At 38.5% G+C, this 27,358-nt stretch overlaps 1 protein-coding gene across 1 annotated transcript in view; it reads left to right on the top strand.

Annotated features, from left to right (window-relative positions):
* The window catches only part of LOC108570622 (zinc finger protein rotund-like), a 252,569-nt gene that overhangs the window by 133,037 nt on the left and 92,174 nt on the right, over positions 1–27,358 (top strand). Inside the window, exon 5 of the mRNA XM_017932507.1 lies at positions 20,514–20,689. Within this exon, the coding sequence (XP_017787996.1) occupies positions 20,514–20,689 (176 nt within the window). The remainder of the gene's footprint in view (positions 1–20,513; positions 20,690–27,358) is intronic.

Below are 27,358 nucleotides of genomic sequence, written 5' to 3'. Positions count from 1 at the left end.
GAGAGACGAGTTCCGTTTGAATATTTTACCGATCTAGAAATGAGTTATTACAAGAGATCAATTATGAGAAGGGTGTAATTCAATTCGAGCTCTAGACTAATTTTAAAGAAACAAGGGAAACTTTCTTTCTTTAAATTAATGTTAATATTTTGGTTGAAATTTTTAGCAATCGGTGGTGTTTTTTTGCAATTTAGTGATTTATGGTGCTTTCATAGTGAACGATGCGAGTTACCCAAAATTAGTGTGACTTTCTTTTTATACAAGTTTGCAAAATCGCTGTAGATCACTGTAGATCACTGCCCCTAATTTTAACCGTGATTTCGCTGTACTGTACTGTTTTATTCGAATATTCAATGTATTCTCTATTTCACCGTGGTGAACAAATTTACGAAGGCCCATAGATCTCTTCTCTGTCTTCGTTAATATATGTGACGATTATCTAACGTCGCTTCTCAGTTGCCACTCGATTGCAGAGGGTTAAATGTGGACAACACGATTCGGTGCATAGTTGAATATTAAAAAAAATTTGATCTTATAGATTCAGTAAATAGAAACTGAATCAGAGTGAAGCATCGAACACGGTATTTCCATAAAATTAAAGAAAATTGGAGGAAGAAACGTGTAAAAATGTAGAGATAACAGAGAAATAGTCTCGAAACCGATCCATCGATCTTCCAATTAACCTTTTACGAGGAGCAACGGCGTCGAAAGCTGTTCTCTATACTCGGAAGGTACGTAAGGGATGTTGGAAGTAAATTTAGCCAACGAAGGGCCTCGTTTCTCGCGGATATTCTTCAGCAAAGCGACGTGTAAATCGAGTCGTTGCTCATCGACGGAGCGGCGCGACGCGTCGCGTCGCGATATAAAATCCAGCAACGACGTCGTAAAACTCCGCAAGCCGGGCGGTAAAATCTCTGGGAAAGCCATGAAACCGAAGCGGCGGTGAAAAACTCGGGTGTTGGGAGGAGGGAAAACCGTAAAAACACCTGAACTACCGATCGCCACTGCCAGACGATTGCCAGACGGTGTGTCTACCAAGGGAAAAAACCTTCTCCTTTTCCTCAACCCTCGGGAATTCCTCCGAAGATGAGGAAAGATCTGTCCCCTTGGATGCTTGGGAACTTCGTTTGCTTCACACTTTCGACGCTTCCATTGAATTCGTCTGATCAGAAACAGCGATCTTTTTGCGAACTTTGGAATAGAGGAAATGAGTGCTGGTGTAGCGTAAATTACTTGTGTATGGGCAGTTTTACTAAGTGGGAGTAATAGTAATTGTGTGCGATTCTTGGTTTGAGATTGTAGCATAATTTGTGATTTTTTAAATTTAGGCAGAAATTGCACAAATCGCGTATATTTATATTGAATTTTTTATGGTAAAATAGGGATTGTGATTTAGCAAGTGGGTGAAAAAGTAATTATGGCGATTCTCAATTTGAGATTTTAGGAATTATGCAGAAATTGCACAAATCGCGTATATTTATATTGAATTTTTTATGGTAAAATAGGGATTGTGATTTAGCAAGTGGGTGAAAAAGTAATTATGGCGATTCTCAATTTGAGATTTTAGGAATTATGCAGAAATTGCACAAATCGCGTATATTTATATTGAATTTTCCATGGTAAAATAGGGGTTGTGATCTAGCAAGTGGGTGAAAAAGTAATTATGGCGATTCTCAATTTGAGATTTTAGGAATTATGCAGAAATTGCACAAATCGCGTATATTTATATTGAATTTTCTATGGTAAAATAGGGATTATGATCTTCTAGGGATTGTGATCTAGCAAGTGGGAGAAAAAGTAATTATGGCGATTCTCAATTTGAGATTTTAGGAATTATGCAGAAATTGCAAAAATCGCGTATATCTATATTGAATTTTCTATGGTAAAATAGGGATTGTGATCTAGCAAGTGGGAGAAAAAGTAATTATGGCGATTCTCAATTTGAGATTTTAAAATTATGCAGAAATTGCACAAATCGCGTATATTTATATTGAATTTTCCATGGTAAAATAGGGATTGCGATCTTCCAAGTGGGAGAAAAAGTAATTATGGCGATTCTCAATTTGAGATTTTAGAAATTATGCAGAAATTGCACAAATCGCGTATATCTATATTGAATTTTCTATGGTAAAATAGAGATTGCGATCTTCCAAGTGGGAGAAAAAGTAATTATGGCGATTCTCAATTTGAGATTTTAGAAATTATGCAGAAATAGCAAAATAGGGATAGTAATTTACCAAGTGAGAGCAAAAATAATTGAGAAAATAATAAAATAATAAATAATTTGAGATTTAGCGTGATTTTGCAAATTACATATTAAAAAGGTTTTCTTGTGCATTTTAATTTGTTTAGATTGCTAAGGATACGCATGAAGCATAAAAGTTTCGAGAGAAATATCAGTCGTTAATTTAAAAAAAAAAACTAGTTTCCTTATTTCTGAAAAGTTAGTCAGGTGTGGCATACGCTGTTTCTTCCTGAAAGATCGATGAGACGTTATTTTTTGCCCGGACATTACTTTCGGAATTTTAGATAAATAGAAGTGATTCAATTTTGTAAACAACTTTCGTGGTTCACGGTGAAACATCTTCACTGAAATCCCAAATATCAAGAAGTGGTTAAATTAGTAGATATCTCACATTCCGTACTCTACCAAAGACATTCAATCGCAATTACTCAGAAACTACAACAAAAATCTCCATTAAAACAATGAAACTACCTATAGAAAAATTCATACTGAACACAAACACTCCACGAAATTTCCAATAAATTCAGTGTTATCTCAAAAGACAAGAACATCCCGTTCCCTTGAAAATCTACCAAGAACTGTCATAGAAATATCGCAACTCGCATTCTCCGAGGACTAAAAAAGAATTAAATTTTTCTTTCGGTTCATCGGTATCCAGTCTTTCCAAGGGAATTTCATCGTCGTTCCAGAATTCGAACGCGGGTGGAAAAAAAGGAGGAGAACTTTCTCGCGACAGACGTCTAGTGTAATGAAAAACCTTTGGAAATACCGTAGAAAGTCTGTTTGGTGGAAAAATATTTTTAAAAGGCGGAAGCGCCGATTTTTCGAGACTTGCCACGTATGCAGATCCCCTTGAGAGAAGAGTCTTTCTCTCTCTCTCTCTCTGGTCTAACAGTTGCTCGATGACATAACGACCTTGCCAATGGTGCATCTGATCTTTAATTCCGTCCCGTCGCGGGACCTTTCGAGCCTCTGCGGACAATGGTCGCCCCAGGCGTCGACTCATCGACCAAAATGTCCTGTTAGCAGAGAGACACGGACTTTTGTTGCTCCTCTTGGAACGAATAGGAATTTTCGTCCCGTCGTTTTCGATGCTCGTCGCAATTTTTCGCATTTCTCGATCCCCTCGCGGAGAATCATTCCGCTGTTGCACAGTGGAACGGGAGGGGAATAGCGGTTTGGGAGTGGGCGGACTTTGAGTCGACGAGAATGTGGAATTTTAGGAGGTTTTAATTATCGAGGAATATAGCTTTCTTCGTTTGTTGAAATTTCTGGTTTGGAGAATTGTCTGGTGTGTAGAGTAATTGATGGAAATTTGGGTATTAGGGAAATTTGGAAACTAGGGAAATTTGGAAGCAAGGGAAACTTGGAAATAAGGGAAATTTGGATATTAGGAAAATTTGGAAAGAAGGGAAACTTGAATATTAGGGAAATTTGGAAATAAGAGAAATTTGGCAATAAGTGAAATTTGGAATAAGGGAAATTTGGAAACAAGGGAAATTTGGATATTAGGGAAATTTGGATATTAGGAAAATTTGGAAATAAGGGAAATTTGGATATTAGGAAAATTTGGAAATAAGGGAAACTTGGAAATAAGGGAAATTTGGAAACAAGGGAAACTTGGAAATAAGGGAAACTTGGAAATAAGAGAAATTTGGAAACAAGGGAAATTTGGAAAATTTGGGACTCTGGGGAGAGTAATTTTCAGATGACTTTGTCACGTTTACCTCAAATATCTCCATTATTTCAAACGGAGAAAGAGAAAATTTCAGAAAATTAAAAAATATTTCAGAAGATTAAAAAAAAATTTCCAAGGTTACTAATAAGTGAGAAAATTACTTAGAATCTCCAATTTTTTTAATAGAAATTTTGAACACAAAAGCACCCTAAATTACATTTATCTCAAAACTCGTTGTCTCTCTTACAACCATATTACAATTTTTCAAATAACTACTACATTTGAACCATCCAAAGTAGCCAACCCCTTACAATTCCCCAAAGAACGAAAAAAACCAGAGTAGACGTGTAATTATATTCGAAAGACATTCCCGAGAGTTGTCTAATTGAATTTCTGTCGGTGTCCACGGATTTATCACCGTGTCCCGCTCGATTCCTCGAAATCTCCTTTTCCACACGTACGAGCATTCGCAATCGTGGCTCGTTTCTATCTAAATTTCATATTGTTCGCTATTGTACACACAGACGTGTTCTTGTTCATCGGGTGGTACAGCTCGTTGAGCATCTCGAATCTCGATGGATCGATCGTTTCCCCCCTCCCGGTGCTTGGTGACATTTTGCAGAGTGTCGTTTGCATAATTCAGACAGGCAATTCTTGAACTTGATCGAGACGACGAACATCTTGGTGAAATTATCGCCAGACTTGAGTCGTTATAAATGAATCGCCCGGTGAAACGTCGTAATTTAATCCGGCGATTGTATTAATATTAATTAACGAGTCTCGGATCGTGTCTTTCGATAACAGATTTCGTTTCCGCGGCTGTTCGCGAGACCTCCCAAATATTCGTGAAGAAATTCGACGTTTGAGAGATTAGGATGCGATGGTAATTTGCTAATTCGAAGATCGATTAATTTTATTTGATTTGGAATTGAAGACCTCCCAGGGATAGATGGAAAAGTTTGGAGTTTTGGGAAATTTGTGTGTGTTTAGAGAATATTTAGGAATTTAGTGATTTTAAGATCAATGGGTATTTTGGAAAATTGAATTTAATATTTTTAATTGAAGACCTCCTAAGGATAAATGGAAAAGTTTGGAGTTTTGGGAAATTTGTGTGTGTTTAGAGAATATTTGGGAATTTAGTGATTTTAAGATCAATGGGTATTTTGGAAAATTGAATTTAATATTTTTAATTGAAGACCTCCTAAGGATAAATGGAAAAGTTTGGAGATTTGGGAAATTTGTGTGTGTTTAGAGAATATTTGGGAATTTAGTGATTTTAAGACCAATGGGTATTTTGGAAAATTGAATTTAATATTTTAAATTGAAGACCTCCCAGGGATAGATGCAAAAGTTTGGAGATTTGAGAAATTTGTGTGTTTTTAGAGAATATTTGGGAATTTAGTGATTTTAAGATCAATGGGTATTTTGGAAAATTGAATTTAATATTTTTACTTGAAGACCTCCTAAGGATAAATGGAAAAGTTTGGAAATTTGGGAAATTTGTGTGTGTTTAGAGAATATTTGGGAATTTAGTGATTTTAAGATCAATGGGTATTTTGGAAAATTGAATTTAATGTTTGGAATTGAAGACTTGAAAATTGCGAAATATTCTGGGGAAGCATTGATTTCCCAAATATCGAATTTACTAATTTCAAGATCAATAGGTATGTTGTAAAATTGAATTTAATATTTGAAATTGAAGACTTGAAAATTGCGAAATATTCTTGTGAAGCGTCGATTTCCCAAATACCGAATTTTTTCAGTGGTTCTTGAAAGTTTTTAATTTAATATATCAAGCGACAAAATTGAATATCTGAGAAATGGGTGTTCCTCGACAACCTTTCGCAGTGCAAAAATTTCCAAACCAATTAGTATTCTATAAAATGAAATTTATCATTTAAAATTTAGTGCGCTATAAAATGAAGTTTAGCATTTGGGAGAATATTTTGCAATTACAAAAGTATACCTACTTACGTATAATTTTAGCAAATTTCACATTGAAACAATTCAAAAGATTCATCAAAGTTCCTCTTTTCTCTCAATTTTCCACTTTCACACTTTCGATGAATTAAAAAGTTTCCTATCCCCTCTTCAATTCTCCAAATCAAAGTCGCCCTCTCAAATTAATCATTTAAAATTTAGCACGCTACAAAGTAGAATTCAGCATTTAGAATAATACTTTTCAATTACAAAAGTTTACTTCCAATTTTCCACTTTCACTTTGAACGAATCAAGAAATTTCTTATCTCCTCTTTAATTCTCCAAGTCAAAGCTGCCCTCAAAATTTCGTGTGCTACAGAACAAAGTTTACTTACAATTTTAGCAAATTCACACTTAAACGATCCAAAAGATTTATCAAATTTTCACTTTGAACGAATCAAGAAATTCCCTATCCGTTCTCCAAATCAAAGCTGCCCTTTCTACGCGCGTACGTTGCACGATAGTCGGCCTGAACGAAAAGGCGTTCGCAGTGCACACGCGACGAGACAGCGAAACGAATCGAAAGCGCAGCGGTGGCAGGATCCTTGATCCTTCCGACTCGATGACGTCAGGATCGCTCTCGACGACGAGCGATCGAATATTCATGAGTGTCGAGGAGACAAGCGCAGGCCACGGTGTCGCGTTCGCGGCTCTTACGACAGAGATCTTAATGGCTGGAATCGTAACGATAACAGCCTGCCTCTTTATCGCTCCGCGCAGGCTTTCGTTCTTTCGATCGTTCAATAAGCACCAATTCCAATCGGGATCAGTTTCTTCTTCCTTTCTCTCTCGGTATTCTTATTCTTACTTTAGTCGGATGAATTTTTACAATTTAGGGATTTTGTGTCGAATCTTTTCTCAATTAAAAAGTGGAATTAACCTTGTCGCGACGGCGGAACTAGCCATCAGTACGCCACTAACCATACGCATCAAGAGTGTCTCGCGTTTTTTCAAATCTTAGAGGATTTCGTTGGAACAGTAGAGGGCTTAAGGATGGTGTCGGATGAAGGGAATGTCGTTGAGGCCTTGTTCTGTATTTTAAAATAATTCTTCACTTTGAGTTGTCGAGGCGCGAGCCAATGCGACGCGCTTACTGGATGCCGGATATAACCGGCGCTAGCCAGTGTCAAGCATTTAGTGGATGCCGGATATAACCGGCGCTAGTCGCGAAAGGGTCAAAGACTCAACGACGAGTGAAAAATTGGATATTTGAGAATTTCTGATTGTCGAGAGTATTTTATAATTTAAAATTTAAAATTGGAGACGCTGGAGAATTGTGCAATTATTGTCGAGGGTTTCAAATTTCCCAAATATCGAATTTTTTCATTCGACATTTAGAATTCGTATTTTCCGTTTCTGTTGCTTCGAAACATCAAATCACTGGAAATTTCGCGATAAATTTTCGAATCGAGTCAGTTTGAAATTGACAAGATGAAAATCGAGCCTCTTTCGTAATTGTGAAAATTACGTTAGGTTCGTCAGACCTCGCAAGAGTAACCCACAGTTAGGTTGGGAAAAAGAAGAGGAGGAAAGTTCTTTACGCGAGAGTCATTTATTTGAAGCGTTACGAAAGAAGGAATTTAAGAAATTGCAGAAGGAAAGAGAATTCTCTGTTGGTGGATAGGGCGAACGAAATTCCACGACGGGAGAGGCAGAGGCTCGTCGAATTCCGGCTCGTTTCGACGCAGCTGGTAAACAATTATAAACATGTGTCACAATGGAGACAATTGCTGCTCTCCCACGACCATTAGTCCCGTTTCCCGCGAGCCTAAGTTCCGCAAAAGGGAGCTTGCTTTTCGCCAAGCATTTTTATTTATTTAAATGTTCAATTTCTGTCTGTACTGCCACTGTTTCTCTTCTTCGTTTACCTCCCTTTCTTCCAATTTCAGTCAAATTCGAATCGGTGGAAGAGAGACAATTATTATATTAGCAATTTTTATTTTCGAAGCTTCATTTCCGAGGTTCTCTTCGAAATTAGTCACTTTTCTTTCAATTTTGTTAAAATTCGGATCAAAGTGGGAAAGAGGCAATTGATATTTGTGCAATTTTTAAATTCGAAGTCTGATTTTGGAAAAGTTGATTAGGAAATTAATCACTTTTTTCTCAATTTTATTAAAATTCGTATCAGCGATAAAGAAATAATTACTATTTCTGTAATTTTTAAATTGGAAGTCCGATTTTCTTCGAAGCTAATTACGTTAATTAATCGCTTTTCTTTCAGTTTTATTAAAATTCGAATCAGTGGAGAAGAGACAACTATTATTTTTGCAATTTTTAAATTCGAGGCCTCATTCTTGAGATTCTCTTGGAAATTAATTACGAAATTAATCACTTTTCTGCCAATTTTATAAAAATTCGAATCAGTAGGAAGGAGACAATTACTATTTCCACTGATTTTCGAGATTCTCTGCGAAGCTAATTACGAAATTAATCACTTTTCTCAATTTTATTAAAATACCAATCGGCGAAAGAGAAACAACTACCCACGATCACTATAGTTTCCAAATTGCAAGCCTGATCCTCTGTACACTTCTAAGTTAATTACGAAATTAATCACGGTCCTTTCCCAACAATCTCACGCCCTCGCAATTACGTCTTTTCGCATTGTCTGCGGCTCGAGGTCGCTGCTCGTTCCTAGCTTCCGGTCTGCGACTGATTTTTCGGTTTTCCAAGGACGTATACCTCCTCCACTCCTTCCTCTCGAAAATTACCATCAACTCTTGCTCAATTACTTCCGAACTGCTTCACCGTCGCACTTCTATCGAAACCTCGATATCATCGTGCAATTTGAAACAATCACTTGAAAATCACAGAGATCAAAATCCGAGGAAAATTTTCGAAAATTTTCCCGTAGGATCTCGAAAATGCGCGGGAAAGGAATAAAAAGGCGGAAGTCTGCGGCTGGCGGGAAAAAGGAGAACGGTGGTTGTTCGAGTGGCCGATGAATGAAATTGTAACAAAAGGGAGAGGCGTGAAGACGAAGAAGAAGCGGTGCAGTGAAGAGTAGGAGGCAGGAGGGGAAAAAAAGAAGGTGGTTTTCACGCGCGAAGGCGCCGAAACAGCCGCGATAATTCCATTGAAGTTGCTCGTCGCGTAAGAGAGCGCCGCGGGCCGCGCGTGACGTCATGCCTCATTAGTGACATCTCTCTCTCTCTCTCTCGGACCGACGATGAAAACACGCGCTGAAATTAACACGAGCAATGCTCGTAGTAAACAATGCTCCGTTTTTCGTCCGATTCTCTCTTCTTTTCTCTCTCTTGTTGGGAGAAACGCTCGAATCTTAATTTTGAAATTTAGACGAAGCAATTGGTTGAAGTTGGAAAAATGCAATGTGGGTGTAATTTGATGTTTCATTGGTGAAGAGAATAATTGGCAACGATTTATAGATTTGAGAAAAGAAAGTGATGGAAGTATTGAGCTTTGTTGTAAAGAACACAAGAAATTCGGAATTTGCAATTTTGCAATTTTGGGTTAATTAAATTTCCACTGAAAATTGATGACACGATGCGCTGTGGTCACCATTGACGATTTGAGAAAGAAGACGAAATGGAAATATCGAGCCTTAGTGTAAAGAACATAGAAATTCGGAATTTGCAATTTTGGGTTAAAATTTCGCACGAAAATTGATGACACGATACGATGTGGTCACCGTTGACGATTTGAGAAGGAAGACGAAATACAAATATCGAGCCTTAGTGTAAAGAACATAGAAATTCGGAATTTGCAATTTTGGGTTAAAATTTCGCACGAAAATTGATGACACGATGCGCTGTGGTCACCATTGACGATTTGAGAAAGAAGACGAAATGAAAATATCGAGCCTTAGTGTAAAGAACACAAGAAATTTGAAATTTGCAATTTTGCAATTTTGGGATAATTAAATTTCCACCAAAAATTGATGACACGATGCGCTGTGGTCACCATTGACGATTTGAGAAGGAAGACGAAATACAAATATCGAGCCTTAGTGTAAAGAACACAAGAAATTTGGAATTTGCAATTTTGCAATTTTAGGTTAAAATTTCGCACGAAAATTGATGACACGATACGATGTGGTCACCATTGACGATTTGAGAAGGAAGACGAAATACAAATATCGAGCCTTAGTGTAAAGAACATAGAAATTCGGAATTTGCAATTTTGCAATTTTGGGATAATTCAATTTCCACCGAAAATTGATAACACGATACGATGTGGTCACCATTGACGATTTGAGAAGGAAGACGAAATACAAATATCGAGCCTTAGTGTAAAGAACACAAGAAATTTGGAATTTGCAATTTTGCAATTTTAGGTTAAAATTTCGCACGAAAATTGATGACACGATACGATGTGGTCACCATTGACGATTTGAGAAGGAAGACGAAATACAAATATCGAGCCTTAGTGTAAAGAACACAAGAAATTTGGAATTTGCAATTTTGCAATTTTAGGTTAAAATTTCGCACGAAAATTGATGACACGATACGATGTGGTCACCATTGACGATTTGAGAAGGAAGACGAAATGGAAATATCGAGCCTTAGTGTAAAGAACACAAGAAATTTGGAATTTGCAATTTTGCAATTTTAGGTTAAAATTTCGCACGAAAATTGATGTCACGATACGCTGTGGTCACCATTGTTACGATTTGAGAAGAAAATTTTAGGTTAAAATTTCGCACGAAAATTGATGACACGATACGATGTGGTCACCATTGACGATTTGAGAAGGAAGACGAAATACAAATATCGAGCCTTAGTATAAAGAACACAAGAAATTTGAAATTTGCAATTTTGCAATTTTGGGATAATTCAATTTCCACCGAAAATTGATGACACGATACGCTGTGGTCACCATTGTTACGATTTGAGAAGAGAAAGTGATGGAAGTATCGAGCCTTGTTGTAAAGAACATAGAAATTCGGAATTTGCAATTTTGCAATTTTGGGTTAATTCAATTTCGCCCTAAAAGCAACGTCCCTGAAACTCAGTTTATATTACATTTTCCGCGTTATAGGGGATCTTACTGTATAATGAAATACCAGGAGATGACTCAAGAATGAGGTAGAAAATGATTAACTCCACTTTTTGAAATTCTTTCAATTTTAGTATCAAAGCACGTGCATTTGTTTAGTACTTAATTCTTGGCAAATAAAACAAATTTAACAAACTTGATTTTATGGAGTTAGTCACTTCGCCTTCTCAGTGGCTCGTTTCCTAATACTAAAAGAGAAACAATATCGATCAAGTGAACGAACACACTGAAAATGTTGAAGCATGAAAATTACGATAAAGAATGTTAATTTCGAATTTAATATGTCACTGACTAACGTCACGCTCATGTGACGAGCCAGTTCTAACGATAGATCACTCTTATCTATACCCAACGCGTCGTAATATATCCATAATTCGCATATTCACAGATGCAGACTGAATTTTAGAATAATCTAAATCGCAAGCAAAACCAGCCAACGGTTAATCTTCCAACCATAGTTACAACAAAAATAATCACACACCGCTGCAACACAGATTACCCAAAAAGTCCTTTACTAAAATCACTATCGTAACTCGAGTTTCTTCCGCAAAAATTCGCGTCGAGTCTCTGATTGGCCTTCGAAACTCGTTTGCAGGAATAAAAATGGGAAGAGAGAGAATAAAAGGAGGCTGAGAGATAAATTGGCTTGGTAGGCAGCGTGATTTTCAAAAAATGCCGATCGTCCTCGAAATTCGCCTCGTAAACAAGCCACGACGAATCTGCATCCTGTATCGACGACGACGACGAGGAGGAGGTGGGGAGGAATATTGTTCCGAAGACGATGGGGAAAAAATTGTGAAAGAAATAATGCATCTTGTTCCTAGTCGACCGGATTGCGTTGCGTTCTAAACTTAGCCGGCACAGTCTCTCTCTCTGGCTTTTATTCCCATTTCGCGTCGTATCATCGTGTTCTATTCACCGAGCATAAAGAGCCACCTTTCGACTTCTTCGTCGTCGTCCTCTTCCTTGTGATGGTCGAACAGAGACGACAGTTTAGAGTTTAAAGAGTAGCGAAGACGCGGTTGGAATACTGTGAAGTAATTAGAAATTGTCTTACTCTTTCGGGGGGAACAGCGTACGCTTTTCTGGGTAATCGATATTGTGTATTTTATTTGAATTAAACGAAAGGAACAGTTTTTAGAATAATTTTTCGAGGTGAATGTATGGCCAGAAGTGATGAATGTTTTGAGAATGATTTTGTTTATTTTCGTGGGGAAATTACGAAATTTTTGTGGAGGAGAGGAGCGATGGAGTTCTCTTTTCTTTTGAAAGTTCACGTTTCATAGCTTCGTGTAACTTCTCCTCAAAAATCGTGCGAAAATTTCACTCAGAAAGGAAGTGAGGGTTCTTTGAAGAATTACAGTTTTGTTTCCAAGTTTCTAATACTTTTGCGTATGAGAAGTATTGGAAAGTTTGGATCTCTGAGACCTTATCAATCCTTTTAACGTGAAGTGCTCGAAACGTTGAGTATTTATTCTGTTTCTAACGAGATTATAGTGAACACGGATGGAAGTTTAAGGCGTTTCATTTCCGATAATTACAGCACAATATTGTTGCATACTGGAATATTTCTCGCCGGTGTCGCATACTGCTCGTGATCTTATGCAATTTTCCGAGAAACGTATTATTTCAACAACCTTAGACTACTTGCTGCCTCGTCTTACAAGAGAAATGAGCAGAAAAAACTGTATATTACTTAAGTATCATAATTAATCGAACATAAAATAATATTACCATCGATCGCAATCTTCTTTTGCCGATTCTTCGGGGAACGTGAGATATAAACAAATTAACTTTGATGACTGGTCAGAATTAATTAAGTAAAATTCGCCAGTAAAATTCGTCAACTAAAAGAGTGGCATTTCTGAAGAAAGAATGATCCAGTAAGATTTGAAGATTTTCTTTTAAACGGAGCAGAAGATTTAGGATCGAGATTTATCGCGATTCTTTCGCAAAATCGACGACACTTTTGCAGATGACAAATTTCCAAAATAATGATCCACGAAGATTTAAAGATTTTCTTTTAAACGGAGCAAAGCACTTAAGATCGAGATTTACCGCGATTCTTTTGCAAAATCGACGACACCTTTGCAGATGAAGAATTTGAAAAAAAAAATGATCCACGAAGATTGGAAGATTCATTTCTAAATGGAGGGAAAGATGTAGGATCGAGAAATGACACTGTTGCAAAAGAAGAATTTGAAGAAAAGAAAAACGGTTCACGCGGATTTGGAGGTTTTCTGAATGGAGCAGATCAAGATTTCTCGCAAATCGATCGATACTGGATCGGAACGGCGCAGAAAATAGACGCACCGGCTGCAGTTTTCCGCGGTTGCGATATTGCGTGCGCTAATTGCAGGCCGAAGGCGAACCTGCCCCCCTTCCTCCTCTCTCTGGCAAAGCGAGAAAGACGATCAGGTCTCCTGGCGCACGAGATCGCGTATGCAAATGATAATTATCGAGTTCAAGCACGCTGGAAAGATCAATTAATTGTGCCGCGAGGAGAACGTTACGTGGACACGAGGACTGTTCAGAGACGACGGTAACATTTCCTTCGAACGTCGGTCTTTCCATTAACGCGCAGCTTCCTGTGGATTTCGACCAAGATTGTACGCCGTTTCGTTGTTTGTGCAATAACGATAATTCAAACAGGACACCTAATTGCAACGCTCAATGAAAGCCAAAGATTCGTGAAGGAAATTGATATTTCCCTGATAGGAATCAGGTAGAAAGTTTGTCCGAGATTAAGTTATTTAATATGATTTTTCAGAGAAACTTCAAGGAATATTTAACCCTCTATGGGATGGAAAAGAATTTACGTAACCTGCGAGATTAAGTTATTTAATATGATTTTTCAGAGAAACTTCAAGGAATATTTAACCCTCTATGGGCTGTAAAAGAATTTACGTAACCTATAAATACAGAATAACAGTGAATTCAGCAGTTTCGACAATTTTATCGTAACGAATACATATTGTAACTTTGAAGTAACAACGGTTATCGAGAAAGTTACTGGTTGATAAGGAGACATTGTACAACAAGACGTTTATTTTGTGGAAGAAAGTTCAATTGTTTAATAAAATATCGATATATTAGTACGTGACTTGAAAGTTACACGGGCCCATAGAGGGTTAATTCAGGAATGGAAAGGCATTTTATTTCTACCTTGGCCCATCTGCGAAGACAGTAATTACCTCTGAAAACCAATCTTTACGCGTTCAACCCTTTCACTGCTATCGGCGCCTTTGTACAAATTTCCAATGATCGATCAAAATTTCAATATTCTTTAAAATACAAAATTTCGAGAGGAACAGTGATTCGACCAAGTCTTACAAAATTTTGTCCCGCGAACTAATTATCGAACAGCTCGGTCACAAAATGAGCGTTCTACTTTCCTCTAACCGGCAGTGAAAGGGTTCATTTCGAAAAACCAAAGAACCAGCGCTTGACTCGAGAATTCTCTTCTCTCCATCTTCGAATTTCTCGAAGAAAAATTGACATTTCTCCCAATTCCTCAAACAAGAATGAAAATTTCTCCGTCTCCTAATTTCTCAAACAAAAATGAAAATTTCTCCATCTTCCAGTTTTTCCAAATTTAAATTTAACTTTCAGAATTTCGGAACAGAAGTCGCAGCAGCTCGAATGGAATATTTCACCGAATTTCCATGCACTTTTAAAACCGCAATAAACAGCAGCCTCGGAGTCGTTAATAAAACTCGTCGAGATGCAAATCGATCGAAATCGAACGTATCGAAGGATACACACGTACGTGTAAGCACCTGAACGCAACAGTGTACTACGGTCAGGGGTTAAAGTGTCGCGGCTGCATATGCACGAGCAATTACACACGCGCGTGAACCAGCCAATTAGAGGGAAGAAGCAGAAGGTAATAGTGGACGTTAGGCGAAGAGAGAGAGGAAGAGGGAAGGAGAAGAAGAGGGGAAAAAGAAGAAAAAAAGGTACAGTGAGTGAAACGTGATTTGCGAGAATTTCACAGACGCTGACGCGCGACGTATCGCGGCAAGATTAATTGGCCTCGTGGCTCACTCTTGTCACAGCTATTGACACCGTGTCCTCGTCGTTATTGTTCGTTTATCTGAGCAAACTATAAAATCGACAGATAAAGTCCTGTTTCGTCTGCGTATCTTAACACTTTCATACCTAACACCCGCTTTAACCCCCGTCCGTCCCTCGTGCCAATTTCACGAATTTTTCCGGTAGAAAATTGCACTGTTCGGCTATTTGTGTTTTCCTCATTTTCTGTATTTAATGAAAGAATTTACAAAATTAATTTTTTATCTTGTCGTTTCATTGATACCATTGTGTGAAATTAACACCGAGGGACTGAGGGACGGACAGGGTTAAGGCGAAATATGTGGGCCAAGCGCCTAGATGCGTTTTTACATGTTTCTTCCGAACAAAATGTAATATCTCTTGAGCAGCAAGTGGCTGAATATCGATATCGTTAAAAATCTTACTACCGTGTCTGTGATAAACACTACGTAAGATTTTTCAGTAGAAATTTTCTCTTTTACAAGAGTCATTTTGTTTAATTTCGTTAAAAGGATGCCTGTTTTCCTACGAAACTCGGAAATATTGCGGCGCTTTAAGTGTTAAGACGAAACGCTTAATTTGTTGAAACAGAGAGGAAGAAAAAGGGTGGGAACAGGCAGAATGAAAGAGTTAAAGGTAAACGTGTGCGATTCTCGTTGAAAATTGGACGAATCTTTGTATCGAGGAGAGATAGAGGGGGAAGGAAAAAGGAGAAGGAAAGACGGAGAGATTGTTTGAGGGGCGGTTTTAAAGCTGCAAGGTAATTTGGTCGCCGATCAGGCTAGCTGCAGTAATTGAATCTTATTTTTAAAGATGTCTGAGGCAAGGTCGAGCAACGAGGTTTTTCTCTTATTGGCAGGAAACAGATCAGATACGTAATTCATTACAGCTTCCTCCATTTAATGCTCCTAATGCTTCCGCCCAGTTATTTCTTTCGTTTCTTTTTTTCCTCTTCTTTTTCGCCCTTTTTACTCTTCGTTCATTTTTCTCGGAGCGAGGCCGGGCAATTGGACTCTCTTGGCCGTGCTAGAATTCATCTTGCAGGAAAGGGACGGTCTTCGAACCGGGGAGGTAAAAGGAATTAATGGAGAAATAGCCATAAAACGGGCAACGCGTAATGCGTAATGAAAGTCGGTACACTTGTGGCGTGCGAAACGTCCGTGTTCCTTTTCTTCGCCTTCTTCTTCTTCTCCTCTCTTTTAGAAAATCGAGATCTCTCGTAATGAAATGATTTTAACGATCGGAGCGGTGCGTGTGTGTACTTTCTCGGGGATTCGATTCTGTGCGAAGTGAAACTGCCGCGAGGATTGTCTTTTGAAGATTTTCAAGATTTCGCGGGGAATTTGTTTGGGTTGGAAACGAGATCGAGGAATTGGGAAGGGCGGATGTAGGTGAGATTTGGGGGAGAAATTTTGCGAGGAAATAATGTTCTTAAAAAATATTCACTGGAATAAAAATGAGAGGAAGTGAAAATCTTGGTTTTGACGGTACACTTAAGACTTTTGGGTGAGAAAGGACCTGAGACCTCGTGTGTGATCATTTTTGGGTCCAACGCGACATATGAACCTGGACAAGGAACGTAAACTCGATAACAGCGAAAGTTACTGAAAATATAAGAAGGCGGCGGGTCAAAAGAGACCCGAAGACCGCTCTAGGGTTAAGAGGTGGAAGGAGAGGAAGAGGAATAGATAAGGAGGATAATAACTATTTCCAAATTTTAATGGAGGAGAAACAGAATAGGAGGACAATAATAGGAAAACGAGATTACACTAATTTGCAGATTAAAAAAAAATATTTTAATACAGAAGAAGCAAAATATAGTAATAGCAATAGGAAGAATAACGAGAATGACAAGGATAAGAATAGGAGAAAAGCAAGATAAGACTAACTGTTAGATTTCAAAAGAAATATTTTAATAGAGAAGAAGAAAAATGTAATAATAGTATTAATAAGAAGAAGAATAAGAGTGATGAGAGTGATAAGGAGGATAAGAACAAGAATAACAGAAAAGCAAGACAACACCAATTTTCAGATTGATGAAAAAATATTTGAACAGAGAAGAAGCAAAGTACAATGGTAATAATGGCATTAATAAGAAGAAGAACGAGAATGATAAGAAGGATTAGAACAAGAACAGCAGAAAATCGAGATAACACCAATTTTCAGATTAAAAAGAAGAGAGAAGAAGCAAAGTGTAATAAGAGGAAGAAGAAGGAAGTATAATGAAAAGAAGGCGAAGAATAAGAATACCGAGAATGATAAGAAGGATAAGAAGAAGGAGAATAATAGGAAAGCAAGATACTAATAATTTTCAGATGTAAAAGAAGAATTTTAATGGAGGTGAAACAGAAGGAGCTGGATCGAAGTGTGTTACATTAACGCACACACTCGGCGGATGCACCTGTAACAGCGGCGTGGCTCGATCTCGATATCGAGAACTCGACTTTAATGACAGCCACTCGTAACGCAGGATCACTCGTCCTTGCAACCTGCCAGGATCCTTGCCCCTTGCCAGCTCTTGCGTCAATCGATCCGCGTGCCTCTCTCTCTCTCTCTCTCTCTATATCCGTGTGCAATTCTTCATATCTCGGGCGGTACACCGTCCATTAATTAGCCTCGACGCGACTTATCGCTACGTGGAATAGTTACGTGGATCATCGACTTCGAATATTTCTTTGAATATTAATTCGACGTTAAATCAATCGATACAGAATTTAATACTCGGCTATTTCTTCCTTCACGGAACAGGTGAATGTTTCGTGTGTTTAAAGGGAAGGGAGTTTTAGAAATCGCACCGTTTATTGTGCGATAAGGTTTGGTGACTTTTTTATTTGAAAGTATTGGCGATTTTTGCACTGTTTTTAAGTGCTGATTTGGGAATTTTATTGTTGACAAATTTGAGGGTTTTTGCACCATTGTAAAGTAGTGCTTTGGGAATTTTGTTATTTAAAAATTTTGCCCCATTGCAAAGTGGTGATCTGATAATTTTCTCATTGAAAATATTAGCAATTTTTGCCCTATTGCAAAGTGGTGATTTTGGAATTTTTGCACCGTTTTAAAGTGGTGATTTGGTATTATTTTTATTGAAAAAATTGAGGATTTTTGCACCATTGTAAAGTAGTGCTTTAGGAATTTTGTTATTTATAAATTTCGCGCCATTGCTAAGCGGTGATTTGGTATTTTTATTATTTAGAATATTGGCAATTTCTACACTATTGCAAAGTGGTGATTTGGTATTTTTTTTATTGATAAAAATTGAGGATTTTTGCACCATTGTAAAGTAGTGCTTTGGGAATTTTGTTATTTATAAATTTCGCCCCATTGCAAAGTGGTGATCTGATAATTTTCTCATTGAAAATATTAGCAATTTTTGCACTATTGCAAAGTGGTGATTTTAGAATTTTTGCACCGTTTTAAAGTGGTGATTTGGTATTATTTTTATTGAAAAATATTGGCAATTTTTGCACCGTTGCAAAGTAGCGATTTGGTAATTTCATCCTTAAAACAATTAGTTATTTTTGCACCATCTTAAAGCGGCGATTTACTAACTTCACCATTATAAAACTCACAAACGTGTGCACCATTGTAAAGTGGTGATTTGGCAATTCTCTCTTAAAAAAAAAATAAAAAAAAAATAAAAAAATCCTTCCAATGCACAAACTTAAAACGTTTCGTAATTTTTCGGCGATATCCGCGGTTCTCTTAATCCCCCGATTTTTTGTTTTCCAATAACACAGATAGTAACAATCTTGTAACAAAGAGCATAAATTTTCTTGCAACAGTGGCTTATCTCGCCTACTATCCTTAACAAATAATACATTAAACGTACTTTATTACTTCTCGTGCGGGTACCTATCCTAAGAGTTATGCCTCGAATTTATCTAGAATTGTCCATCGCCGGTGAATGAGTAGCAAAAGTAGATATAACACGGTTTAGCAACACACCAGGAAAAAGGGGACATTTTTCCAACTTTACAATTTATTTCCGTGGCCATCGTGTAATGCTCTCCAATTATAACCCTTTTATTCGAGATCGTTCGCAACGATAAAACGTCCATGCAGAATTCCTCGAATTATTAGCTGCTACCGTTGCATTTTACGTTTATGCATTAACCCTTTTTCCTCTTTCCTCTCTCTCTCTCCCATATATCTTCGTCCACCAACGGTGTGTACATACTTTAATTGACGTATTATCTAATGGTAACAAAATTTCTCCGACTGTTGCAACGTTAATTCCCGGCAATGTTTAATAAATAAACATTATTCCCGCTGATAGTGACTTTCTAATCTGAGACCGGCTATAAAACACTTCTCTCCACTATAATGCTGCTGTTACGTTCGTGCACACACCGATCTTTGCGACCAGAAGAAAATTTTCGTGGCGATTAAATGTTTTCAAACTTGCTGCGATAGTAATCGAGTTTACCGGCTAATTAACCAATCTACCCGATCGAGATATTCTCTTTTCTCCTACCTGTTGCTTCGTAATCTCCTTTTTTATTTTAGTGTATCGACAAGAAGCGATTGAAACAGAGAGCTGATTTTTCGTTAGAAGAAAAGGAGAAACGACGGACAATTGTTTTTGTGAATTTTAGAAATTTCAACAACGGTAGAATTTATTTATCGATCGTTGAGAGATTAAGATCGTTAGATTGGGTATTGAAGAAAAACACACCCAATTCTGTTTTTACACGGTAGACACGTCCCAGAAGAAAACGTGTGAAACAGGACATCGTGTACTGCCGGCCAAAAGTTTCGAATCACCTCCCACTTTTCATCGATATTAAATCTGCTGCTAAGTTTTTACAGATTCGAAGTTTATCTCAATTCTACATTTATCAATTTCTCTCCTATCAATTGATTCTAATAATGAAAAATGTTCAAAGTCGCTGACTTTTTTCAGCAAATTTTTGTGTGAATTGCAGTGCTCGGTGATTCCATACTTTTGGCCGGCAGTGTGCATAGAAAAATAGGGGATTGGTTCCACACCCTTGAATCCTGTAAAAAATAGCTAAAATAAAAGGATTCGTACAAAAGACTTCATCAAGAGTCTTTATAAACAGCCAAATTTGATTTGTATGCGCACTCTTGCACAGTTTATTTTATAAGAACAAAAGGTAGTTGAATTCTTAAAGCAAAAGTAACATATGTAAATTGAAAGTGATGAGAAATTCAGGAATATCGGATATCATACGCGTTCGCTTGCGTAAGACTGGTTCAAAATCACTGTCGTCGCTCGAAGTATCGAACGAAAGTGTGTAAAAAGGAAAGTGAGTTTATTTTTCTAGACCGTGTAAAAACAGAATTGTAGAACTGTTTTTGTGAATTTTAGAAATGTAAAGAACGGTAGCATTTATATATCGATCGCTGAGAGATTTAGATCGTAAGATCGGATATATGTGGATCGTGGAAGATCGACCCAATTAAGATTACGGACGATTAATTTACCGCGAAACAGGATTAACTCGTTCCAAAGTAGGAAGGTGATCAGTCGAAGGTTGCGTTTCTAACGAGATCCCCTGTTGTGATCGATGATTTCAGGTGACGATCAATACCGAGGCGCTGGAGGATCGAGCAGCGGAAGTCCTCCGGCGAGTCTGCTGGTGGTTCCTCAACCTTTGACCGTGAAACCCTCGCATCCGTCGCATCTCAACCCACATCTTGGCGCACCGCACTCTCATCCGCCTAGGAAGTACCAGTGCAAGATGTGCCCACAGGTGAGTACGCGAGAATTCATCTCTCTTTGATCGTTTCTTCGCCTTTCGAAGTAGGTGCCTACTTGCTTCGATCGTTTTCGAGAGAAGTTCCGTGGAACTTGGTTTGTCTGAAAGTCGAGACTCCAGGAAGAGTAAATTTCAGATGTTGCGTTTGGTTCTTGGAGGGAATTTTGGGGTTCGGAACGGTAGATTCTGGAATTTAGAGGATTTTTAGGGAGGTTTTGAGGTTAGGAATTTTCAGGATTTTTCAGTTTGATGAATTGAAGATTTTAGGACTCGAAAAAATGGCATTTTTAGGGTTTTGAAGATTGTAATATTTCTGTAATTTAGTTTCGAGGGTTTTAGGTGGATTTCAGAGCTCCAGATTTTCAGGATTTTAGACTGTACAGAATTGGAGATTGTAGAATTCGAAAATCAGAATTTTTAGGAATTTCCAAGATTCTGATATTTCTGTAATTTAATTTGGAGGACTTCGGGTGGATTTCAGAGCTCCAAATTTTCAGGATTTTGAAGTGTAAAGGATTGAAGATTTCAGGATTCGAAAATTAGAACTTTTAGGAATCTCCAAGATTCTGATATTTCTGTGATTTAATTTGGAGGACTTCAGGTGGATTTCAAGAGCTCCAGATTTTCAGGACTTCAAAGTGTAAACAATTGAACATTGTGAAATTCGAAATTGAAAATTTTTTAGATTACAAATTTTCAGGATTTTACAACATACAGACGTCCAAACTTCCAAATTTCTGAACACACTTCAACTTCTATTCGTCAAACAACAGTTATGCTCACGGACTGAAGATCGGGAACAAAAAGAAAAAAGGAAAGAAGAAAGGAAAAAAAAGAAGGCAAATCCAGCGACGGAGGAATCGGTAATAAGGGTGCCATTAAAGAGGCCGGTGAAGAAGCGTAACTGGACATTTTTCCTCCCTTCCAAGCCGATAATGGCTCGTTTTATGGCGCTTCAACCCTTTACGGTGCCTGTATGGGTCCTTGTGCGCACAGTAGTGGCTGATTTTTACCGCAGGTACATTCGTGAGGCCGCGATTCAACAAAGCCACGAGGGTTATTCGGTTCTCGCCACTGTTGTAAAACACCGGCCATTCAGCTGGCAACCACTTTTCACCGCTCCTGGTGCAATACACCGTAGAACTGGATGGGGACCCCCTATATAGTATCCTTCTTCGCTCTATCTGTCACCCGCTCTTTCTGTAGTCCTTCGTTCAGCGTGTTTAATTGCATAATCTTAACCGTTTCACGACGACCAATTCGTATATCACAGAACACTACGAATTTTACATATCTTTAAGTAATAAAAGTAGTTGACGTGTGGGCATCGGCTCGTGTAAGTTTGAGGAAAATATAATTTTTTAGTTAAAAAAAAGAAAAGTAGAAATATGGAAGTGCTTCGTTCGCAAAGAGTTAAATTTCACAAGTTCGAATCTTGCAAATTTCCAAATATAATGTGAGAATTTTCACACGTTCTTTGATTATTTTATTTTAATTTTGAATCGTCGTTAAACTGAGAAAATTAATTCTATTCCAGCCTCGCATAAATTTCCGCAGAATCAGAATTTCGTGTGCCGATAGAAGTTTCTTAAGGAAATACAAAACGCAGGTTACAAAAGTCACGATCGCTCCTTCTAAAAGAAAAAAGAAAAAAAAAAGGAACTCTTTTCCCAATATTAAGTCACTTTCTCGTTCGCAAGCATAAAGTATCTCTCACTTTGCTCGAGAGTGTCTCACTTGGCTGAAAGGAAACTGTCACTTCGGTTCGTTTAACATATAAATTCACTCTCGATACCCTCGTCGCGATTTTATAAAAATATTCCCTTCGAAATCCGTCCATTTCTTCTCTATCCAATCTTAAAGCAAGAGAGAAAAGAAGACAAAATCTCTCTCTCCCTCTGACTCGTACGCAAAAATCATTTTACATACACGCGTACATCGATTTTACTTCCACTGAAACCCCGTTCTCAGCCGGAAGTCGACGAAGTCTTCGACTGCAGAGGGTGTCTCAGGTAGAGAAAGGGGTGTATACAGACTCACGGTGTTTTCACGAAACGCAGAGAGAGAGAGAGAGAGAGAGAGAGAGAGAGAGAGAGAGAAGTGGTGTTACGGCTCGTTTACGACGAGGACCTCGCCGTTTACATCTTGTAATCCGACGACAGAGCGAAGGATTAGCGCGTCGAAAGGCTCCTAAGGGGGGATTATCGCGCTTTCTGGCAAGCTTAATCGCGAGAGCACACAAAAAACGCACTGGTGTTTGCAATTAGCCGCGTCAACGAGTCGGAGAGAGGAGAAATCGAAGGTATTCCAGATGTTGAAATCTCTTTAAAGAAAGGCTCAAGCAACGAGACATATTTAACTTTTCACAACGTGTATTTATTTAACCCTTTAAAACATTGTTTTCACCATTTTTGCTATCGCAATTTACTGCCAATTTTTCTACAGAATTTGTGCCTCTTCAAATTATCTGAAGCGATTGAAAAATCATAGCGAACTTAATTTGAAATAATTTCAATAAATACCAGTAATTTACGCAATATAACGAAGCATCAGATATTACACTTTGTTTGCAGCAAAATTTAAAGTTTGACGCAAAGGAAGAGTTAAATTTGTCGAAATTCTGTGTCGATATTGCGATCGAATTTTCGTTTTCTTATTCAAATCGCTGAATTTCAGCGATTCAGCGATTCGATTCAGCGCTAAATTTCAGTGATTCAGCGTTGAAATTCAATAATTCACCGTTGAATTTCAGCGATTGAGCGTTGAAATTCAGCGATTCAGCGTTGAAATTCACCGATCCACCGTTGAATTTCAGCGATTCGATTCAGCGCTAAATTTCAGTGATTCAGCGTTGAAATTCAGTGATTCACCGTTGAATTTCAGCGATTGAGCGTTGAAATTCAGCGATTCAGCGATTCAGCATTGAAATTCACCGATCCACCGTTGAATTTCAGCGATTCACCGTTGAATTTCACCGATCCAGCGTTGAAATTCAGCGATCCATCGTTGAAATTCAGCGATCCAGCGTCGAATTTCAGCGACGTTGATAATTCAATAATTGCGAATTTAATAATTCTTTCCAATTGGAGCCCAAGAACGTGAAAACTCCTTTTTCCCCCGTAAAAAAGGAATCGGCGCGACTGTTTGACCTGTGACAGCAGGTAGCGGAAGGGTTGAGCGTTTCGAAAAATTGAGCCGTCGTCGTTTACGACCGGATTTCACGGGTAACATCCGCACAGCCCAGGATAGATTCTTCCTCTCTAACCCTTTTATTTTTTCTTTTCCTTTCCTTCCCTAGCCACGGCTGTTTGCAGATTTAAAAAAGTCCTCTAATCCCTTAACTACTTGTGCTCGTAAGCAACGGCGTAAGCCGATGTTCCTACTACTTTCTCCATTTTATCTATTGTTTCTTCCTATTGTTACGACCTAATGACGGCTGGAGGCTGTTTGGATTATCCGCCGCGGTAATATTCCCCCCGTTTCTCCAGTTTTATTAATCGAATCGTGACTGTTAAAGGGGATTTGTAATCCCTTTGGAAAAGTAAATAAAAAAGGCGAAGCTACTTCTCTCGGGGAATTATGAAGCTAGGACAGCAAGACTAACGAGTCGAAATTTCGAGTGTTTGGATAGAAATTAGGGTGGATAAATAGTTTTGGAAATTTGACTTTTCGTAGTGGAATTTTGATTGGAAGGGGAGGAGTAGTTTTGGATTCGGGGCTAGCTGTTGTATTTCGTGGTCGTTGCTTTAGAGAAGTACCTAAATTAATGCAAATCGTAGGTATTAAGACATTTAATTCGATAGCCAGAGAACCACCATCGTCAGAAAATTACATAAAACGAACTGCCCTCTTCCATTGGCACACAACCTTGCACTCTGGAAATCCACAGTAGAGATCTGTAATGCCGTTCACTCGTTCCTAAAAGGCTGCAAACTATTTGTCTAAAACATTGCACCTCTCTGACAATTTTTTCTACACACGATGCAATGCAAAATAATCGCTCGAAGTAAAACAAGACATTTAGGCACCGAATGTGGAGCAAACCTAAATAGACGTTAAAAAATTATATTTTTGGATTGAAGGATCAAACAATGTATCGGTATTTCGTGATCGTTATTTTAGAGAAATATTAACTTACTTCAAATGACAAATATTAAGATACCTAGGTGCCAAATGTGAAGCAAACCTAAATAGTCATTAAAGCATAATATTTTTCGATTGAAGGATCAAAGAATATTATATCAATATTTCACGATCGTTATTTTAGAGAAATGCCTAATAAGACGTTTAGGTACCGAATGTGAAAACCAACCTAAATAGTCAAAAAATTATCGAGCTCCAAAGAAAACTATTTTCACTGATAAGCGCTACTAAAATTATGGAAAAAATGTAGTTTAAATCACGCAATACTTTCTCCAGCAACACACCGGGTGTCCCAATATTCACGCTCACCAGTATACAATATATTTCTTTAATTCACATGACTTCCAAAATAGCAAGACAAAACAAAATCCTCCATTAAAAGTTGACCAAGTAAAAAGGAAAAACCTGGGGAAAATCGTCGGCAGGAGGGAAATGAACAGCAAGAGAAACGAAAGAAACGCAGGTTGGAATGGAGTGAAACGAGGCAGAGAGCAAAGGACGACGAAGAGTCCGGCTAGCTGGAGGAAGTGGCGGGAGAGGAGAGGAAATCGCGGAAAACGTGAGACGGAGAGAGAAAAGGAGAGAGAGAGAGAAAAAGATCGAAGGACGCGGCGCGGCGCAACATACCATAAGACGGATCGTTAAAATTTAATGATATTCACCGAACGGTTATAGAATAGGACAGATTATCATAGGCCGGAGGCCAGTGAAACACATCGTGGCTGATCTGACACATATACCTTGCCCGTTTCCGTTGAAAAACAGCAATTATTGCCAGCCATTAAGCGGAGTGGACGTCGTTCCTCTCCGCGAGATAGAGAGCGATAGAAGAAGCGGACGGATTTCGCCGAGTATATCGTAACGCGTTACTGGCGTTTTATGCGCGTTATTACTTCGATACCGGTCCCAGGAACGGATCTAACCGTCCTGCCACCTCTATTCTTCGCTCCCGCTCCTCTCTGCCGATCTGCAAACTCCAAGTGAGCAGATTTCGCCAAGAGGAAACTGGTGTACTTTAGAGGAGAAACGAAAAATCGAAGGATCTTCTTCGAGCTGAAGGTGGGTATTTAAAAGTAATTACTGCTTTGGACATTTCTCGTTGGAAGTGTATGAAGGATGACTGGGAGAATGTTTTAGGAGCGTTGGAATTGAAGTTTAACATTTTAGAGGAGAGACGAAAGATCGAAAGATTCGGAAGTAATAATCGTTTTGGGCAGTTTTCGTTGGAAGTGTGCGCAAGATGATCGGAAGGATGTTTCATTAACGTTGAAATTAAAGTTTAAAGTTGATCTCTCGGGATAGATACATTATTTTCTGAATCTGGAGATTAATATGAGATAGAGGTATCAAGAATAGATCTTCAGTTCCTGCATCGAGGTTCAGTTTTTCGGTGGAAAAATCTGAAAAAATTCTCAGACGTGTATTGCACCGGGTATAGTATCTCCAATTTTTTTCATAATTTTTCAACTTGGAATTTAACCGTTTCTCTTCGCAAACACGACGAAGGAAACTCGTGGTAAAATCTTCTTTCAAGTATAGTATCTCCAATACTGTTTGCAATTCGTCAACTTGGAATTTAATCATTTTTCTGGCTTAGTTAACTACTAGAATATTTGATTTCAGTTCGGTATCCGTTGCAAACGCGATGATCGATAGATAAGTAAGATAGAAAGTGAGAAACGCCGATTTCGTTTTGATCTATAACTACCCCAAGAGTTGAAACTCGAGAGAAAGCATATTCTTCGACCGACATTTCACAATGATATCACCCCATCACTCCTCGATTTAACCCTTTAGAGTCGCTAATTGCAAATTTACTCCATTCGACTCTTACATTCTTATATCTCCCCCGTTCCTGTCGCAAGCACACCTAGACAACCTCCCACATTTCCTTGCCTCGCCAGACAGCGGAAAGGGTTACTCGCGAAGCGTCTCTGAATGAAATCTAGAAAAAAGCAGAAAAGAGCACCCTCCACCTCCCTCGTTTTGTTGCACTCGCGTGCAAGAATGAAAGGTAAGAGGATGATGAAGGGAAAAAGGACAAGAAGAAGGGCGCTCCCTTCGATACCCTTAATTCGATACTAGTCACGGCCGTGGTCGCGGCGTCGATAATTGAGGAAGCGGCGGCGAGATTAGCGAGAGTGAAGGAAGAGAAGGGGATGAAGAGAGAAGCTGTGATGCAGCTGCGCTTGTGCTGCTTCGTTATTATGATTTTCTTCATTAAATGCCGATCAAGGCAACGCTTTAATGGCTTTCTGGGTCTTATCAGGCCGCGGCGAGTAAGACGAGCGTCTCACACGCGTGTGTAAACCAGCAACAGCGCACACTGTGCAGCCGAACAGAGAGAAAGAGGCGACCCGCTTATTTCAATATTACAGTGTAATAAATAGCAAGCTGGATTCGTCGAGGATTAAATCGACGAAAATTACAGATCCTCGATCGTTGCAACTGGCGGGGAGCGCCACCGTGTAGATCACTGAAGGGAGATGAAGCCAGGAGGAGAAGAAGAAGAAGAAGAAG

Source organism: Habropoda laboriosa, unplaced genomic scaffold, assembly GCF_001263275.1.
Source record: "Habropoda laboriosa isolate 0110345459 unplaced genomic scaffold, ASM126327v1 scaffold101, whole genome shotgun sequence".
Classification (NCBI taxonomy): Eukaryota; Metazoa; Arthropoda; class Insecta; order Hymenoptera; family Apidae; genus Habropoda; species Habropoda laboriosa.
The sequence above is the reverse complement of the archived record's forward strand: the minus strand, read 5'-3'. Positions and strand labels throughout refer to the sequence as shown.